Source organism: Panthera onca, chromosome B3, assembly GCF_046562875.1.
Source record: "Panthera onca isolate mPanOnc1 chromosome B3, mPanOnc1 haplotype 2, whole genome shotgun sequence".
Lineage (NCBI taxonomy): Eukaryota > Metazoa > Chordata > Mammalia > Carnivora > Felidae > Panthera > Panthera onca.
This window is the reverse complement of record NC_138344.1, coordinates 46,513,137-46,532,469: the sequence shown is the minus strand read 5'-3', so window position 1 is coordinate 46,532,469 and position 19,333 is coordinate 46,513,137. Positions and strand designations below refer to the sequence as shown.

The 19,333-nt window shown below is 46.3% G+C and overlaps 1 protein-coding gene across 8 annotated transcripts in view; it reads right to left on the bottom strand.

Moving 5' to 3' along the window:
- Window positions 1–444: 444 nt before the first annotated feature.
- ALDH1A2 (aldehyde dehydrogenase 1 family member A2) overlaps window positions 445–19,333 on the bottom strand; it is a 128,318-nt gene continuing 109,429 nt past the window's right edge. For 4 of the 8 annotated variants that reach the window (XM_060618398.3, XM_078448646.2, XM_060618396.3 and 1 more), the window contains 7 exons: window positions 14,936–15,038; window positions 13,039–13,223; window positions 11,507–11,671; window positions 10,665–10,822; window positions 10,254–10,328; window positions 3,404–3,571; window positions 1,467–3,310 (listed from right to left, as the gene is read on the bottom strand). In XM_060618398.3, coding sequence (XP_060474381.1) covers window positions 3,238–3,310; window positions 3,404–3,571; window positions 10,254–10,328; window positions 10,665–10,822; window positions 11,507–11,671; window positions 13,039–13,223; window positions 14,936–15,038 — 927 coding nt within the window. In that variant the 3' untranslated portion in view covers window positions 1,467–3,237. Of the gene's footprint in view, window positions 683–1,466; window positions 3,311–3,403; window positions 3,572–5,621; window positions 5,684–10,253; window positions 10,329–10,664; window positions 10,823–11,506; window positions 11,672–13,038; window positions 13,224–14,935; window positions 15,039–19,333 lie in introns of those variants that run through there. The other 4 variants (XR_013556309.2, XM_078448649.2, XM_078448647.2 and 1 more) reach the window with 4 other exon arrangements.

Genomic DNA, 19,333 nt, shown 5'->3' with positions numbered 1-19,333 from the left:
CTACTACAGTACCTGGAGCTCTGGCTGACCCTCAGGGCCCTCCACAATCTCAATGACTCCCATCTCCTCACAATCACAAGAGCATACCTCTGCCTCACCTCTGCGCCTGTGCAGATTACTGCTTTTACCAAGGACTCCTTCTTCTCACTCCCCTGCCTACTGGAATTGCACTCCTTCCTCAAGCCCAGATCAAAGCCCACCTCTTCCGCTAGCTTCTCCTGGAGTGTCCTCTTTTCTTGGGCATCTTCTTGTTTTACTGTAGTCTAGTGTACTTACTCTTTCTGTTCTTTAGTCCCTACCTCATGATTTTCTTGCCCTTTAGGGTCTAAAATGTCATGAAAAAGAATGAGATCATCAATACGAAGGCGCTAAGAGTGTTTTGGAGGAAAAGGTATAATGGAAAGCTCAGGGATTAACAGTAAAAAAACATACAGTGGTGATGACAAGGATCGAGTGTCTCTGTATTAGTTTCATTACTGACATTTGTAATGCTGTCTTTATTGGCCTTTATATTGATACCATAAAGGGATGAGGTTTGAGGATCTTTATGCTTTGAAGAACCACCAAATTATGTCTATCTTATTCTGGATTCCCATTATCTAGAAGCTCTACAGTGCCAGCTTCCAAAGGACTTTTCAATGATGACTCTATGCCCATCTGGTTCTCATTTTCTTCCTGGTGACTGAAAGTAATGAACATGAAGTAGATTCATAGGGAGCCTGCATCTTATATTTCCGAATACACCCCAGTGCCCTGGGGACTGTGCTCCCCAGGTTCAGTTTCCTCCTCTGAGGGACGAGATCTCAGCAGTCAGAGAGCAGCACGACTCTCCACCCAGTCTGATCCCCTTTGTGGCCAAGTCATCAGTTTTTGTTTTGTCTCACATGACTAGGGCTCAGGTGAAGATTCCAAGCGTTGGAAGGAGGGGACGTGCAGGTCTGAAGAGTGGAAAGCACTCCCCCAAAGCTCAACTCTGAGAATGCAGAGCAAACAAACTCTAGCCGGTAACACAGTCACCATTCACAGCTTCCTTCTTACAGCTGCCAAAATACCGCGTCAGGTTGTCAGCTTTTGACTTCATTTCACCACAGTAAATAAAAATAAAACCACTGCCAAATACCATCAGCAACGCGAGCTCTGTCATGTAGCCGTGACGGCGAGGACGAGGCCCCGAGGCTCCTTTGCGTTTTAGCTTTCGTGGGGGCTCTTTTGAATGAAGTCATTTCCTAGGCTTCATAAATGATTATACTTGTTTGCCACACAAAACTGTATGTATACACCAATTCTGAATTGTGTCAGAAAACAAGGGTCTTGTTCACTTTACTGCATTCTGTAAAAATACTCGCCCAGACTTCTGGTCAGTAACCAGAGAAAACAGCCCAGCTGCCCCAGCCACTGAGAGAAGGACCCAAGTGTACTCAGTATGACACAAAGATTTATAAACACAGCCAAATAACCCCAAGGAGTACACAATATAAATGCTTTATTGCTAGCACAGAGGTTTCTTTTTAAGTAAATTAAAAGAAATAAATCTTCATTTTCACATTCTATACTGCAGTTGAAAGGTAACTAGCTGGTTAATGGATATGTTCACTTGGACACAAGCTATAAGGAGAGCATGACAGTCACATGGAAGGGCTCAGAGATGTGGCGTCTCTCAAGGCATCGGGCCACTGAATGCACTGCCGTTCGTAAATAACAGCAAGGAGGGATTTCTTTTAAACATCATGAATAGACAAGACTTATAAATAGAAACCCGGGATGGTTAGAAAGCAGAAACCCATTAAATACAGAAGGCTATATATGTGTTGGCCATATTCCATGTACTCTAGGCTATGTTTGGTACTTTTAAATAAGTGATCTCCATCTACGTTACAGACCGGACTGACTTCGGCAGCCAGGAAAGCGGAAGGAGGAAAGGAAGGTGATGCTGTCCATCAACCGGTGGATGCGGTGGATGCGTTGGAAAGCAGGAGAGGAGGGTGTGACTGGAGGGGAGGGAGGGGCACCGCTTGGTGCCTCCCCCTCGGGAGGCTCCTGGGGAGGCTGGGAGGGAAAATGCTGCGTGGACGTGGACGAGCCGCTGGATGAGTCGGCGGAGGTCTGGTGGAGCGTGGCAATCGTGGCACGCTGCAAGTCTGCGAGTGACACGGAATCTGCAGGCTTGCTCAGGTTCTCCAGGGTTACTGCCAGTGGATTTAGGGCACGATAGGCCAAAGTGACAGCCAGAGCACTGGGAGTAGCAGTGCTGGGGCAATGGGGGGCGGGGGACAGAGGCTGAAGAGTCCAACTGCAGAGATAATTCACTTAGTAAGAATTGTCAGCCAGTACTGAAAATGAAATTATTTCTGCAAGGCCCCCAGCATTACCTTTTACCAAATTCTTGAGCCCAGCCATTCATTTCTGGGTTGTTAAGATAAGCTTTGGAAAAAGATCTTATCAATCTATGAAAAACAACCCCCCCTGCCCCCACCTTATTCCAGAATCACCCAGAAGGAAGTAAACACACGCGCACCCACACGCCCTAAAGCCAAGCAGCCAGATCAGAAGTTGTGAACTACATAGGATGATCTCCAGATCTCCATCTTCCTGCTCTTTTGCTCGTGTTATTTATGGATGTAAGAAAGCCAGACTGGGTCAGGAACATCCCCAGTTCTTGCTTCTTGGTACATCTGCAGTGTACCAGCTCCTGGCATTTTCAGTCTGGTCTGGCTCTAACTAAAACCATTTCATGTTTTGCTTTGAAGAAGTGGATAACATGAAATGGTAATTTGGCTGCAAAACCTTGGAAAATTGTTCCCGGCCCAAACATCTGCCCCAAATGAGCTCAGCTGAGATCTCCTTGGAGGGGTGGGAGGGATGGGTGAGCAGAGAGAGGCTGGAAAGGGGAAAATGAAGACAATGGAAGGACAACCTTCCCTCAGGAGGAAAGTTCTTTGTGACAAAAGGCGCCAGCCCATCCCTCTGGAGAGATCGAAGTCCCTGACAGCTACTCCTCTGCTCTCCGTCCCCTTTCCCCAGTATTTGGTATTATTCAGGTGAACCCTTACAGAGTGCCAGGAAATGGTGCCCACATGGTCCGCTTTCATTACCCACTGACTGGCCTGGCCTACGTGTCATTATTTCACTTTAAATAAGGACCAAGTATGGACTTTGGATTCCTGAGAGCCGGGCCCCCCAGGGAGAGCAGAGAGGGAGAGTCCTGCGGGATGGCCTCCACCTTCCCCCTTGGCCTTCTTAGGAGTTCTTCTGAGGGATCTTTACTGTCACCGTCTTCACCTCCGAGTACTCTCGCAAGCCAAACTCCCCCCTAAAAGGCAGAAATAGGCAGTATCAGACACCAGAGGGCTGGGCGGCCCGGCCTGAGGGACGGCAAGAGTCCCGAGAAGGGGAGGTTTATCACCTGCTAACAGCAGGCCCTGGGTTTCCATGTAGAAATGTCTGATGAGTGGACAGCCCAGCTCTCCTCTGAGGAGCACAGAGAACTGTCATATCCTGAGCAGTAACCGTTTCTTGACAGCAAAGACTGATTGTCTCCACAACATTGCACAGAAGGGTGCAGCACTGCCACCTACTCAGAGAAACAGGCATGTGGATTAGCCTGGGTCAGCGGTCACACAGGCCCTGAACTGTGCCCCTGGGTGGGCACCGTGGACAGCAGCGGACCAGGCCCAGGTCTCTGCCGCCGCGTCTCTACCGCAGGCAGCAATGGCTCCTGGGGACGATGGTGTGCCTTCCTCCTCTAAAACCTGCTCCTGCCACTGGACACCCCCTCATGTGTGTTTTCCAGTTGCTCCCCTAGAGATCTAGTCTACTTTAGCTGAAAGAAAAGCATGAGATTTCCGGGCTGGGATCCCCTCTGTCTGATGTTCTAAATTCCTTTTCACTGGACCTTAGACTTAACAAATGGAAAGGAAGACCTAAAGGCTCACCAGGGAAGAGCACGGATCACCTGCAACGCTTAAAAACAATCCTGATACAAGCTGCCCACATGCCCACAGAGTAAGGGCAAAGAGGCAGGAAATCAAAATAACTGACAGAAAAGGAAGTGGTAGTCAGCTGGTCCCCCAAGACTCCGGGGAAACGTTTACTGACTGGGAACTGGGTCACCTGCCTCGGTGGGGACAGGAGATACAGCCCTTCCCAGCCCTCCAGTCACTCAACTTGGGTCTCCAACCACTGTCTTCAGGATGCTGGGGTGTGGCCACGTCTCCTGGCCACAATGTTCCTTTTTTCACCTGTCTGTATTCCCTTCTCATTTCACTTCATTGTCACTGCCCTTTCCCCGCTTTTTTTTAAATCTCATTGTAAAATCAAGCACATGCTACTTTTTTTCCGTAAAAAAAGTTCAACTTTTTTTCTTCTATTCTTTTTAAAGTCACTTCTCTGTGATGCTTCTCCTGGCTCTCTCCTAAGAGCTCCTCCCTCCTCCGTGTTCACAGCCTCTACCACAGCCCCGTCACCTGCAACGGGGCTGCCTGAGCATCTGTCCCCTCCCATGGAGCTGTATCTTACTGATCCTGCTTTCTGCCCCCCACCCCGCCCCCCCGACTGCCAAGCCTAGAGTACAGCCTACAGCTCAGGCTCAAATACAGCACTTGTGGAAGGAAGGAAGGAAGGGAGGAAGGGAGGAAGGCTTTTCCCCACCCCCTCTATCCGGGTGGATATATCGCCTCTGCCAGGAAAAAATAAAAGAACACTTAGAGATGTATTTGAATAAGAAAATATTAATAAAGGCTGTCTTTAAGAAACAGTCATGTGTACAAGATACATTACAGTAACTGGGCTTAACAACCAAGAAACGATTCATTCTGCTTCCTTCCAGGAATTCCCATGCCCTCACAAGGCTCCAATCGCTTTGGCAGCAGCAACTCCCGGCACCAAGGTCACCTGAGTTGTTACGGCCACCCCCTCCCCAGCAGGACATCAGAGGCAGCCAAGGAGAGACCAGGACATGTGTGCTATTCTCTTATCTGCATTGGCCATCTTGCTTACAGGAATGAGAATAAATTTGGGACTGTCCCGTGCCATTCAGTATAAGATTCCCTCATTAGCTCTTTTCAGGCCCTGAGTCTTTATTACCAGCTCAGCTCTGGCTCTTTCTGGACTTTTTCCTGCCCTTGGGCAATTCCGAGAGTGTCTCTTCATCACAGACATCATCTGCCTCCTGTTTGAAGTGAGGTTACTCCCTTCTTGTTTTCTGACTTGTGCACGCACATGGGGCAGACCCTGAACCACTGTCCTCCCCCTCAGACCTCTAAGTAGGTTGTGACAAATGTAAGAAAGTCTAGAGTCAGAAGCGTGCTGGTATGGTCGCCTTCGAGTGTGGCTGTTGGGTCCCATAATCTTTGGGTGCGTGATGCCATGGAAAACCGTCCCGGACTGGAGGAGCTCTTCCCCTAGGTCCTGGGGCAGCCGTCTGCCACCATGGTCCACACACAGCCCACTCTGAGAATGAGGAGTGGGCTCGAATCTGCCAGAACATCTGGAGCTGGGGAATGCCAGCTCAGCTCTGCCATTAAGTGGCTGTATGACTCCAGGCGAGCCACCACTCCCACCCTTCTGGTGCCCTGTCACCTCACAGGCAGCAGTTCCCGAACCCCAGCAAACGTAAGGATCACCTTTGGAGCTTGCTTCGTTGTAGATTCCTGACCATCCCACCAAAGCTTCTGTCTCAGTAGGTCTGGGGAGGAACCCAAGAGATTATGCTGCAGGTTATTATTTGAGCCACCCTTTGAGAAACACTGCTGTAAAGTCTCTGAGAGCCCCCAAGCTTCTCAGAGCTATTTGACCACCTCATTCCAGGGTTTTTCTCTCAAATTTGCTTAATCCAGTTAAATTCTGTGGCACACAGGGTTCCACGGTGAAGGAAGCTTCAACCACACAACAGGGCAAAGGCAGACACATTGTCATTGATCTCTCTGTGTGGTCGTGGTCGCCTTCATGGCTCCACAGTGTGTCGGGGCTCAGGCACACTGAGATGCCTGTATCCCTACTTCTGAGCCAGACTAGGCTATATTCCCTAACATGAACCAAACTTGGCCTACCTACAGGTAAGGTAAGATGTTACATTTTGGGGTCTCTCAGCCAGACATTTTAGAAAATCACTCCTAAAACAAAAAGGGATTTCTGTTTAGGATGTATCTTTCCCTGCTCTTTTCCCTCCTACAGCAGCATCGTTCAGAGCAGGGTCTCCAGATCGCCTGCATCAGAATCATTCCAGAAGCCTGTTAACACTGCAGCCCCTCAGCCCTCGCCCAGACTTACTAGAGAGGGGGTTCCCATATAGGCATGCGCAGCAAGCCCCTTCTCTGACTGCAGGTGACTTTTGGTGCACATGCATGCTGTGATGCAAACTTGGGAAGCCCCGATTTAGAATACCCTAATAATGCTTCTCATCTTCAAAGCTGTGTCCTTAGTTTTTAAAATGTTGAGGCTCACAGCTTTCCTTCCACCCCCTTAGTTTGTGACATGTATTTTATAGCTTGTCTCAGGGAAGCTTAAATGAGGAGTAAGGGAGAGGACAGGAAGAATGAAAGGGGGGGGAGGGGTAGCTGCAGGCCAGAATTGAGGTGAGCTCAGCCCTCTCTCCAGCCCTGGGAATCAGTGGCCAGCCTATCAGGTAACCTGTAGAGGGCAGTCCTCCACAGCTCTCTGTGTGGGGGGTGGTGGGAACCCTCAGGGGTTCCCACAGCTCTCCTTGGAGTTTGTCTCTAGAAGGTGCTACTTCTCTTCTCTGTGTCTCTTACAAGTGGGCAAGGAGGGGCCAGGAACCAGAGCCACATGAAGTTTGCAAGGCCATGAGATAAACACTACTGTCCAGAAGAAGGTAAGTGGAGTTTTAAGTGAGAAGCAAGAATGGGGGACCATGAGAGGCCGGGTTCGTTGACTTGAAACCTTTGTGACCACTCTACGTCATTTAAAGAAGGAAAAAAAACCCCATGTTTTGGGAGCAAGTAGGGACAAAGAATCATATAATTTAGACAAGATGAAGGGAGTCTCATCAAAGGGCACCGTTTCCTAATTATTTTTTAACTGCACTGGGAAGGCCAAATCATTATAGCACCAGGAAGACAAGTTGAGAAAGGCTGCTTTTCAGTCTCCTGGGCCACTGTCCTCTGTGTGGTTCTGACACAGCCAAACCATTCTCTGGACCATCTTTCCAGGGGAGGGGAAGGTTTCTAATGGGGACAGACTAGACCTGGACAATGTCACCAGCCTTCATCCTGCCCATGCTGAGGGCCAGGGCTAGCCTGGGACAGGCTCCATCAACCAGTGATTATTTATTATACTTTATGCTCATGATTCACTCTCTCAGTGATCTGTAGCAAAACAGCGTGAGCAGCATTCCCAGAGCCAGTGACTGCCCCAACATTTCGGAGGCGTGGAAAGCACAAACACAGAAGCAGTACATGAAAGGACAGGCTGAATACATCTTGAGAAGTGGAAGCAGAACGTTAAGGCCATAAGCAAGTTAAGAAGAGATACCTGGAGCACATGAAGACTTTATAAAAGCTGAAAAAATACCAATAACTGAGCAAACAATTCTGGTTCTGGCTGTAAAGCAAGTGGGAAGTACTGAAGGCCAGAAGCAAGGTTCGGGCAGGAGCCACCTCTCCCTGGCATTTCCAGAGATAGAGCGTAAGCTGATGATACTAGCTGGAACTCAGGAAAAGTTCTGCCACACTTCCGAGCTAAGACATGTATTAAGAAAAAGAAGGATCACCTCCATAGCACTCATCTACTTGACCAACAGTGATGACAGCAGCTAACATTTCAGAAGGTCTGGATGTCTGGGATACTCAGTCCTACCATTTAATCTTCACAGAAACCTTTTGGGGTAGGTGCGGTGATTACTCCCATTTTATAGATGAGGAAACAGAGGTTTAGTGAGATTAAGTGATTTGTCCAAGGTTGCACAGGTGTTAAGTGGTAGAGCCAGCATCCATCTCTGAAGCAATGTGATACCAGAAACTCTACTCTTCGTCTCAAAGCTATGCCTGACTTACAGTGGAATGGCCAAGGGCTAGAAATGACCAGCTAAAGTATGTGAAGCATGTAAATCCTCTGCACTGGTCTTATGGGTTCACTGTACTTGGTCGCAAAAACCACACTTCTTTCTCCCCCAATGCCTCTACACACTCTTTCCCCACTGTACCTTGCTTGACCCCTTAACCCTGCAAACATACTTCCCTCTCTCTGTCTAGTCAAATGTTCCTCTCCTTTATAGGTCAATTCAAGTCTTCATATTTGATCATATCTAAAGGTTTTCCAGACTTCTACAGTTCACAAGGATTGCCCCCCATCCCTAAACTCCACTATAACTTTACAGTCTTTTCTGGAATTCTTTGGATTCTTTCAATATTGTAGATTAAATTTATCCAGCAAAATTTCTAGTGCCTTAATGAGCCACATCTTCCCCCACAGGTCAAGCACAACGCTTTGCACATGGTATATGGCTCAATACTTTTAGTAGACTGATTATGGACTAAGCATTTACTCACACAAGGATGCATTTAAGAGTGGCAGAGGGAAACGGACATGGAAGAGGTCTCCTCTTGTGAATCACAGGATTTTAAAAACATGGAACCAGCTGCTTTCAAAAGGAGGGAAAAAATTTTTTTGGATGGGGGGAGGGGGTGCATCAGCTTAGAACAACCCTGGCTATCATTTACCCTTGGAATGCTGCTCAAAAAATCCATTTATAAGGGCACCTGGGTGGTTTAGTCAGTTGAGTGTCCGACTTCAGATCAGGTCACCATCTCAGAGCTCGTGGGTTTGAGCTCCACATCAGGCTCACTGCTGTCAACACAGAGCCTGCTTTGGGGATCCTCTGTCCCCTTCCCACTCTGTCCCTCCCCTGCTCACTCTCTCAAAAATAAATAAATCTTAAGAAAATCCATTTATATATGAAGGCTGCAAATAAAATCCCCTTGAGTGTAGGTCTTCTTTGTTACAGTCCCATTTTTCAGGTCCTTTGCTTTTCAGGAGGACTCTTCCCCACTCTGATCTGATCCCTGAAGACTGTCTGTACTTGGCCTGCCTGCTTCCTTGGCTGGATATCATGGGAGCCACTTGAAACCTACGTTCAAACCTCACGTCTGCCACTTACTGGCTGGGTGAGCTGGACAAGCTGCTTAACTACTGTAAGCCTCAGTTCCCCGTCCAGACCATGTGGATGTGAGGGGTTAAGTGTATCACTTCCATTTCATCATCGTGAAAGTCGAATGAGACAATGTTAGGAAAGAAGCTAACATAAAACCAAATACAGAGCAGGCATTTAATTAACGATATCTATCACGGCTATTGTAAAATACTTGTAACCGGTCTTCCTCCTCTAGTCTTTGCCAGAACATCCTCTATATGCCAGAAATTTTGGCCTGAAGTCCTTTGATATCTCCTCATCTCCCATAGAACACTTAAGCCCTCTGTGACTGGGTTCCAGCCACCCTTCCCACTTGTGTCTTCAGCAAGCCCCTTCTGGTCATCTTATGTCCAAACCTGTGGTCCCAGACTCAGAGAATCTACAGAGGCCAAGCAGGTGACATGAGCCAGTGGACTGGATATGTGTAAAATGACTGACCACCAATATTCAGCCCCCAGAAGCCACAGGAGTGGTGGGGAAAGAAACAGATTCCAGAGCTCACAGCTGTAGTGATTTTGCTATGGGGGAATGAAAATAAGCAAGAAATCTAGATTTTATGGAGAGCCTCTTCATTTTTGAATGCCAGTTAAAGATTTTAAAATGTTGTGAGGCAAAACAAAACATTTCTGCAGGCCAGATTTGCCCTTGGGCTGCCAGTTGGTGACCTTTGTTTCAAACACACCAAATTCTGGGACGCTCTGAATTTGCTGTGTCTTCATGCCTGTGTTCCTGCTACTCCCTCTGCATGGGAGGACTGCCCCCCACCCTCCAAAACTGAAATGTTATTTGTTCTGTGAAAAAATTAATGGATTCTTTCCTCAGTACTTGCAAGATGTGTGACACGCTTCTATTAATAAAATAGACCTTATTATATGAAATAGATGGTGCATTAATTTTTCTCCATTGCCACTTAAGGTAAGGGAGCTGTGTTCTAGTCATCTTTGTAGCATGTAGTACAATGCTTAGCCTATAGAAGTATGTGTTCAACAAAATGTTTGTTTAATGAATGGATGAGGGTAAGAGAAATCAACAATTGTGTGACTACTCCTCTATGCTGGTATCTGCAATCCCTATTTCTCTGCAGGCACCAGCAACTTTGGACACTTACATTTCTCTCCCATTTCCAGACATCTTGAATCCCCCAAAGGGGCTCTGGGCATTTAAGGCATTGTAACAATTGATCCTAAGGGAAGAAAACATAGTACCGTTAGTGCTGAATTCCACTTGCACAGAAATAGTACCACTGGCATAGTATTTCCTTTAAAAGTTTTATTTTTTTTAATTCCTTTTTTTTTTTTTTTACATACGAAACATCTTTAATCTAAAATTTGCTTTGATTTCCCGATCTGGCCAGGAATGGGTGTATATCCATTCTCGGCGGGGGGAGTCTCCTTGCCTTTGGTATTCCCATCCCCCCAGAGAATGTGCTTACTTCACCCAGGTTCTGGAGATTATGAGGTCCCCACACAGCCACTGGCATGTGTTACGGCTAGAACAATGACGCTGACTCTGATCTTACCAAACAGTCCCCGCCTGCATTGCAGAAGACACCGTGAGGGCCTTGTTGATGTCATTAGTGAAGACAGCTGCCACAAGTCCAAAGTCTGAGTTATTGGCTCTTTCGATCACTTCATCCATTGTCTTAAACCTCAGAATCTCCTGAACAGGGCCAAAGATCTGCAACAAAATCATTTGACCCAACACAGGGCTGCTTTGCCAGCACCTTTACAACTGCTTTCCACATTGCAAAACAAGTTTGTTCTGCTTTCATTATTTAAACTTCATTTCAGCTTAGCAGCACAGAACTGTAAAATAACCTTTGGCAGAATAGGATTGTACACGTGTCTAACCTTAGAGTTTGTTCAGGACCCTGACTCCTCCACCCTCCCTGGAATCACTCGATTCTACTGTTAAAGCTGCCTTCTCCATGATTCTCCAGACACTGCTCCAGATCTCAGAACTGCTGGTCTGGACTGTTGGCTGATGTGCTCCTGGTTCCTCTCTCGCACGAACGTGAGGATACTTGGGTGTCTTCTCCTTCCTGGGGAACAGCTTAGTAACCTACATCTGAAGGAACAGACCTGTTGCAAGTGTATTACTAAGGCCAATGATTGGCTATGGTGACTGTCCTCTGGGCTAATAATAATTGCAATCATTTAGCAGGTCACCTGGCCTCCATCTAGCTTGCTTGCCTTTTGATTTAACATTTTCTTGAAAGTGAGATTTTACATAGTGATGTTTATAGCTGTTACAGAATATATATAAAATATAAAGAGCTAAAGCTAGAATATCATGTACTAGAAGTGCTCTGGAAACCATTCCAGAAAGATGTGGCTTTTGTCAGAACCCCATATTGGATACCTCCTCCTTGGCAATCCGCATATCATCGGTGACATTGGAAAACACCGTGGGCTCTATGAAGAATCCCTTTCGGCCCAGTCCTTTGCCTCCACATTCCAGCTTGGCACCCTCTGCCACACCACTCTGGATGAGTTCCAGGATCTTGTTGTACTGTTTCTTGTCAATCTACAAAAGAAATTTCCTAATGACTCCATGTAAAGTAAGTGGGTTCTCAAGAATCTCTCATCTGCGATTTTGTTTCAAAGCTCCATGATATCTAGTCATATCACATGGGACTGTTGTCACTTACCCATTCTTCACCAACAAAACATGTGTTTTTTTTATGGTTCCACCCAGCATGTTGGGAACTTCAGTACTGAACTTACTGCACTGATGACAGACGGTGTGAGAGTGCCAAATCAGAACTATCAGACATAGGCCATGTTTTCAGATGATAGAGAACTTGGCTAATTGATTAGTCATTGTTTACAAATGGGGGAAAACTGACCTCTACATCCAAATGAACAGTTCAGCAAGTTGTACTGATACTAAAAAGATGAAAACAATAGGTGAGCTATATGGCACCACACATCAAATCCTATTGGGAAATATTTTTAATTGGACCTCCTATTACACCCGTAGAGGAAAAGATCAAGTCCAAAGAATGAGGACTAACTTTCTATTCCATAAAATAAAGTCAACCTTGCTCCCCAAAAGTCATAAGTATCACTCAATTACTATGGTTAAAAACCTAAATTCACTTGGGTTTAACTGCTCATCAGTCATCTTTCAAATGGTCCCCCAACCTAGGTGATGTTGTTGCTTATCGGGAAGACCCACACGCTAGAGATCTAGATGCAATCTGGTCCAAATAGCCTTTACAAATTCTCGGGCTCTAACTACAGTTTAAAACCAGAATTCTATCTGGAAATATGCCTTCATGATTGTGGAGAACCTGCAGAGCCAAACAGTGTGGACTGCAGGGACTTTTGTGGCCCTCCCCACCCCATCCCACCACATGAAGCATTCAGGGTAAGAGAGAAACATAGAGCAGAGTGAAGGAGATAGCCCTCATTTCCTACACATTTACAAGCCACAAGGGACCTCCCCAAAGTAGGTCAGGTTGGTGGAGAGATTCCTCAGCCACTGAAGAAGGGTAAGTGGCTTCCGGGAAAAAGAGATGTCCACTCTCCCTGACAAAGGCATTTGTAGACGGGTCTTGAAGGCCAGTGATTACCACTGGGTGTCAGTTCTCAAGGTCAACATCCATCTTGTCATGCAAAGGTCTTTTTTAGAGCTGAGACACTCCAATTTACCCCCAAGGTTCAAAGTATCCTTAAGGCAACTCTAATCCCTTAGTGTTTCAGAGATAAAATTTAGAAAGGAAAAGAGAAGCATGAGAAATAAGAATGCCTCACCAGCTACATTTCTAGCCATGAAGACAAGGTGGAAGAGTAAGGAGGAAGCAGAAAAAAGAAGTTGTTTCTGGGGTCCCACTAGAGTGTCCAGTGTTCGCCAAGGATTAAGAAAGCGGATGTTTATTATTTCTCTACCTGGGGTCCCTGCTCAGTGGTGGGATCAAAGGGACTCCCCACTATGCGCCTCTTGGCCCGCTCCACACTTCTTCTCACAAACTCCTCATAGATGGACTCCTCCACAAAGATGCGAGACCCCGCGGTGCAGCACTGGCCTTGGTTGAAGAACACCCCCTGGTGAGCCTGCTCCACAGCATAGTCCACTGCAAGAGGAAAACAGCCACGTCCTCAGCACTAGTTCTCCTGCGGAGGGGTGTGTCTACAGAGTCACCTCCCATCCCTCTCCCCAGAGCCCTAGGTATAAATGCCACGCTCACCGCAGAGCGTATGGTGAGTAGGCAGCACCGGGGAGAGCACTGGATTGAGAACGCAGCTTAGGTGGAAGTTCTAACTAGACCCTGATGTTACTTGCTATGTGAACATGGACAACTTCACTTCTTTGAGCCTCTTTCTTCTTCTGTAAAAAGAAGGACTGGACCACGTCATCTAGAACAGGGGTCTCAAACTCCAGGATGCCAAGGGGCTAGGCAGATAATGTAATGGTAGGAATCTGTCAGCTACTGAAACAATCTGATGGAGGCTCAGAAGGAAAGACACTACATTTGGCTGTTGCTCTGCGTGAATGTAAACCAATGGCTGCCAGATGGCCAATTTTAAGAAAAAACAGAAGTCAGTATTTTTAATGTGCAGTTTTTCTTTTTTCAAGTGCTGTGTGACATTTAGACAGGTAAACATATGTATGCCTGCATCTTGTCTATGGACTGCCAACGTGCAACCTTACCCTACAGAACCTTGTAGCTGTATGCTCAATTTGTATTTTGTCGAATTAATAAGCTAGAACAGAAACTGATCTTCTTGAAAGTCACCAAGTTTCCTCTATATTTACATGGGATGGTGTAATGGCATAAAACTTTTTCATGTCGTAGCGTATCCTTCAAGATAGGACTAGTAAGTATGGTGTGTTAGTTGCTAAATGACTGACTCCCATCAGTCAACCAGTGGTGTGAGTGGAGGGCCTACTCCCCAAGAGAAATTTAGGTGTGAGAGTTCTGATCCCTCAGACAGCCAGCATGAAGCCGATGCTGAACTCTCTGCGGACTCCAAGCTGGGGCTGAGAGTCAGACAAACTGCTTTCTGCTTTCTGATCTCTCCAGTGATGAAAGGGAAAGCAGCTGCGCCTGGCAGGATGGGAAGAAGAAAAAGAAAGAATGAAAGAGACTTTGGAATTGCATTCCCTGGAAAGCTTTTCTAAACAGAAAGGCCACACCTAGGCAGGATGGACTGCATGGCATCCTGCCTGGAGACATGGGATTTCCTAGGTTTGCTGCTCCATGCTGCCACAGAATCCTACCTCCAAGGTGTAATCACCTGACTGAGGTCCATTCATACGGGACTTACCAAAGTAGGTTGTCATTCTGGCTGAAAGTCATGGAAGCAGCAGAGGATGGGGGCACTAAACAGAGAAGGGGTTGGGGGTTTGGGGAAATGTTGGCAGGCCTAGTGAACTAGTATTTTTTTAATGATCTACAAAGCCACCAGGCACAGTTGAGAAGTTTCAGATTTCTTGCATCTCGGCAGAGAGAGGGTATTTCAGCCGTTCGGAGGCTTAGGCCACACCCCTTTGCACTGCACAGCCCTGAGCAAGCCTTCATCTCTTCTACCCTGCTCTATAGCATCACAGAGTCAAAGAAGCTCATTAGTGTCCAGAAAACAAACTCTGTTCAGCTGTCCACTGACAAGCGTTCTTTCCCAACATTAGTCTATCTGCTCCTTAGAAGGAAAGGTCCACATTCTTCTACTTAAGTGCCCCTTAGTCTCCCAGATCTTCTTCTTAGTGTCCTGTCAAAGTGGAGATACAAAGAGGGCACCGGAAGGCAGTGTGCTGGCACATGTATGAGATCTGTGGATGACTTACAATCAGCATCGGCAAAAATAATATTGGGGCTCTTCCCTCCAAGTTCCAGAGTTACTCTCTTCAAGTTACTTCTTCCAGCTGCTTCTTGGATAAGCTTTCCAACCTGAAAGGAAAGGAAATGGAGGAAGGTTTTGCACACCTTGCAGCTGAGACAGTCAGTGGCCAAGCCAATTCTGGGCAACAGTAATTGATCCTGCAAGGCAAACTAACCCAGTGGAGGCGGCAGGAATAACTCCTGTGTCGGGTTGGGCGGACAAGATACAAGTCAGCTGGGATGCAGTTTAATGTCTGTGTGAAGTGAGTTGGAAGACTGCTTTAGTTTCATGATGGAAGGAGCATGGAAAGAGGGTTTAATCTGGAATCTTAATCACTGGTCTCCAAAAAAGCCAACTGGCTCCACATGAAAGACATGATACATGATGAATGTACAACAAAATCTTCATGTATTTAAAAAAAATGCCACATATGACTTTAATCACAGGGCTCAAAGAAAATATAGATGTTACACCTTTGCCTCTGCCTAGGTCTAGAGTAGAACGATTCCTGATGGCTGAAGAACTGTCTATACTGTGCAATGCCTATTTACCTAGAAGCCAAACAAACAATAGGCTGAGTTAGAGATAGCATTTACCATGGTGTAAACTCACACTTCCAATGGAACTGAAAGTGTCAAGATGGAAACAGAAGAACACACTGCCTCAGTGATAGAAATGCTGTCCACTCTTTCAGAGTCTGCCTCAGCTGAACAGTGTTTCCTTGCCCAAGAGAATACCCTCCCATGGGTGGCCTATCCACAGATGGCAGCAGGGGTGTAGAGGCCCTTGCTCTCAGCTCACCACAGGACAGCTCTGCAGGCCCATGGATGCTCCACTATGCTGCATGTGGTTGGCGGACGTTGTCAGGCCTGCACTGCAGTTCAGCTTCCCCTGTGCCCACTCCCCTTCAGCAGCGATCCCTAATACATAACCTGCCTGGCAAACTCCATCTCAGCAGCTGCTTCTGGAGAACCTGACTCATACCAGGGTGCTACTCTACTATCAGGGTAGAGGTCACATTATGGGAAATACCAAGTCCCCAAATCGCCCATATGGGCACTTTGCTCTTGTTGGGATCAAAAATGCTACTGAATTCTACTGAAAATAAAATATTTTAAAAGCCTGGAGAAAAGAAATGCTAAATTTGAGTCCCTCCAGCCTCTTGTTGAGATCTTCAAGTAGGACTAACAATTCCTCAGGCAGGGTAGTCATGGTTAAGAGAAAATGTTCTGGAACCTGGAAGTTTTCTACTGATTTTATTGCTTACCAACTGGTTGACCTTGGAAAATTTATTTTACTTCTTGGCGCCTCGGTTTCCTCCTCTGTACCTGGGGCTAAACATAGTATCTACCTCAGAATTCAGTTGTCCTGAGGATTAAGTGAAGATATTTCGTCCTTAAAACCCTCCTCGTACACAGTGTGCCCACTCATGGTAGCTACGTGAATGCGGGAGAAGCCAGGTCACTCTCTTTCCATGTTCAGTGCAGAGCAATGGAGGTGATCGTAAGAGGAGTTACTGATAAGACTTTCCAAAGCAGGGCTCCCCCCTCCCTGCCCCCACTTCCCCCAAACTGCTTACACTTATCAGTTGCTTCAGGAAAATACTGGGGAAACTCTCTGACTTCCTTCAGTTGCCAGTATTACTCATTCACTGGATTAAATGCTTTTATGTTTTTATTATTACTCTACCTTATGGCAAAAAATTTAGAAAATGTACTTTCACTCCGAGGAAACCTAACCATGGGGGAAAAATAGTGATGTCTCTGGAAGAGCCAGAAGTGGTGTTTCTTAGTTTACAGGACAATGCTAGTTTCCAAGAGGTTAAGAAATACTGACATCCAGCCCTAAGATTAACGGGCAGGCATCAGCCCACCAGCCAGATGGTGCCTCTCCTGCCGTGCCAGTTTGTCTGTCTTCTACCTCAAGGCAAACTCCCTAGAAGACAGGCTAATAAAGGCCCTGTTCTCAGGAAAACATGCTTCCTCTTCTTCAGGAAGAAAATGTATGTACACAATGGAAAGGAGAATCTGGTGCTCTGTTCTGGCAAGAGGACAGCGGTCAGGTGAAAACTGTGACTGAAGCCTGAGATCCCTAGCTTGAGAGGGGAAGCCTTCAGAGGAGGACAGCTGGGACAAGAGCACCATGGGGAGTCCCTGACGGCTGTCCTCTGTGACTGATGCTTCTCCTGAGGAATTCTAGGGTTCTTGGCTCTCTCTGCCCTGAGGAATCCATATTGATGATGACTCATCTTTAAGTCCAGGAAGATAAACAGACGAGTGCTTTCTCAAAGAAGGCAATCACTGGAATTCCCGCACTTATTATTAATCGTATTAGAAAATGAACGTTTACTGAGCTGATCTATGTCAGACATTTACATGTAATTAGCTCATTTAAGTCGCTCAAACACCCTACATAGTAGATACTATCTCATTTTAAAGGTGACCAAACTTACGAGCTGGAAGTCAATGGATGGTACCATGTTACCCAGCAGGTGGGCTGGCAGAGCCTGTCAGACCCCAGGTAGACTGATGCCAGGGCACGAGCGCGGATCACTCCCTCTATGCGCCTCCCTCTCAACTTTCCGCCTTCCTTTCTGTATTCCCTGAGCACCTCATGTGTGCCACTCACCACCAAAACCTTGTCCCTGAACTCCTAATTGTATCCAGGTGAGTAGGAATATCACCTTTTATAGATACAAATGATGATCACAAACCATCAGTTGCAAAACTTACATTTTTGCCTTCAGAATGACATTAAAAAACAAGCAAAAGCAAGGGGAAATCATGGGTTTCACACACAGTAAGATGCTGAATAAATGTTTGGGGTTGGTAAAGGGAGTGCGGGCCCAGCTGGCATTGCATTTCTGTTAGCCCTACTCATGACATTAATCAAAAAGTTCTAGGGGCTGGTATTTTTTGCCACTAGGAATGTTGTCCAGTGATTATTTTCATGGCTATGGTAACTATACAAAAACCTTGCTCAGTCTATGGTCATCAGAGAATACCTAAGAATAATTTTTCCTGTGTCAGTGCTTTGCCAGCCTTTCCTTAGAAACCAAATTTGTGCTAAACATTGTGAGGCAAATCTCAGATGAATAATGCCTTTCCTCTTCATCTTTGGAAGAAGGTCAAGTTGCAGCTCAGAGTCGAGAAACAACTGAATGTGTTAGGCCACGGGAGAACCATTCCCATCTGGAGGGGCCTCAGGAAAAGACACTTAGGAAATGCAGTTTTCACTGATCCCCTTCATTCAACACACATATTCCTGGTTCTCCAACTTCGTGCCGGGCGCAATGCTGTACCAGGAAGGACCTCACAGCTAAGAGGACTTCCACATAAACCTAGCAGCTGCTCACTAAGTGTAGCTTTACAGTCCACTGGGACAAAAATCTGGGTCAGATTTAATATTAGATAAGAGTGGACAGAATTATGGCTCTGAGGTACTTTGTTATAAGCCAGAGTCAGAGCTCTCCCTCCGGTCTTTGTCCACAGATTAGGGCTTTGGAGAACACATTATTACTCATGAATTCTCTCTGCGAGTGGACACAGGTTAAATGACCGCAAATGGGAGGCACTCCTCATTATCATTACCAAGAAGGGGAAAGAAGTGATGGAAAGGAAAACAGATGCAAGTCCAAAGCAAGAGATTTTTTTTTTTAGCAAGATTTTCTTAATAGGGAAAAGTAATATTTAAAAATCAAGTGTTCAAGTGAGAATTGACTCCATGTCTGCTTATAAAATTTGACAGGTCCCGTGCAAACCGACCAAAAATACTACCTGTACAAAGCCCATACAAGGGTTCCCAAAATTAGAATCTACGGAGTTGGACAATGTCAGAAAGAACAAAATGCAGACACCACACAAGGGCCTGGGAGAGACAGTGAGTAGTACTCCTTGGGAGTATGTGTGACCCCGGTCACGGCGAATCCCTGTATGCAGGATCAGAAGGCAGAAGTGCACGGAGAGGTAAATGGGGCCGCAAGACACACAGGTCTTGTGAGTGGTTAAAAGTCAAGTCAGTAGGGATAGATTTATAAAACCAAGTCCTATTCTGATCAAATAGGCAACACCTCCCGCCCCATCACTGACAAGCTGGCTAACTGCAACCATATTCAGGTTTATGGATTACCCAGAGGTGTCAAGAGACCCAGGTACTACACACTGGCGTGGTGCCCAACTCCTCCTTCAATTTGGGAGTGACACTTTGGCTCCTTAAACCTCAGTTTCTTCCTGTGCAGAATGAAGGCACAAGCCAAGTAGTTACTCTATTCTTAGTACTCGAGTTGGCTGGAAGGGTTTTAAAAGACACATAGGGCTCCCGGAGCCCCTGTCTGTATTTAGAATCTGTCCACTGTTCTTTTGCA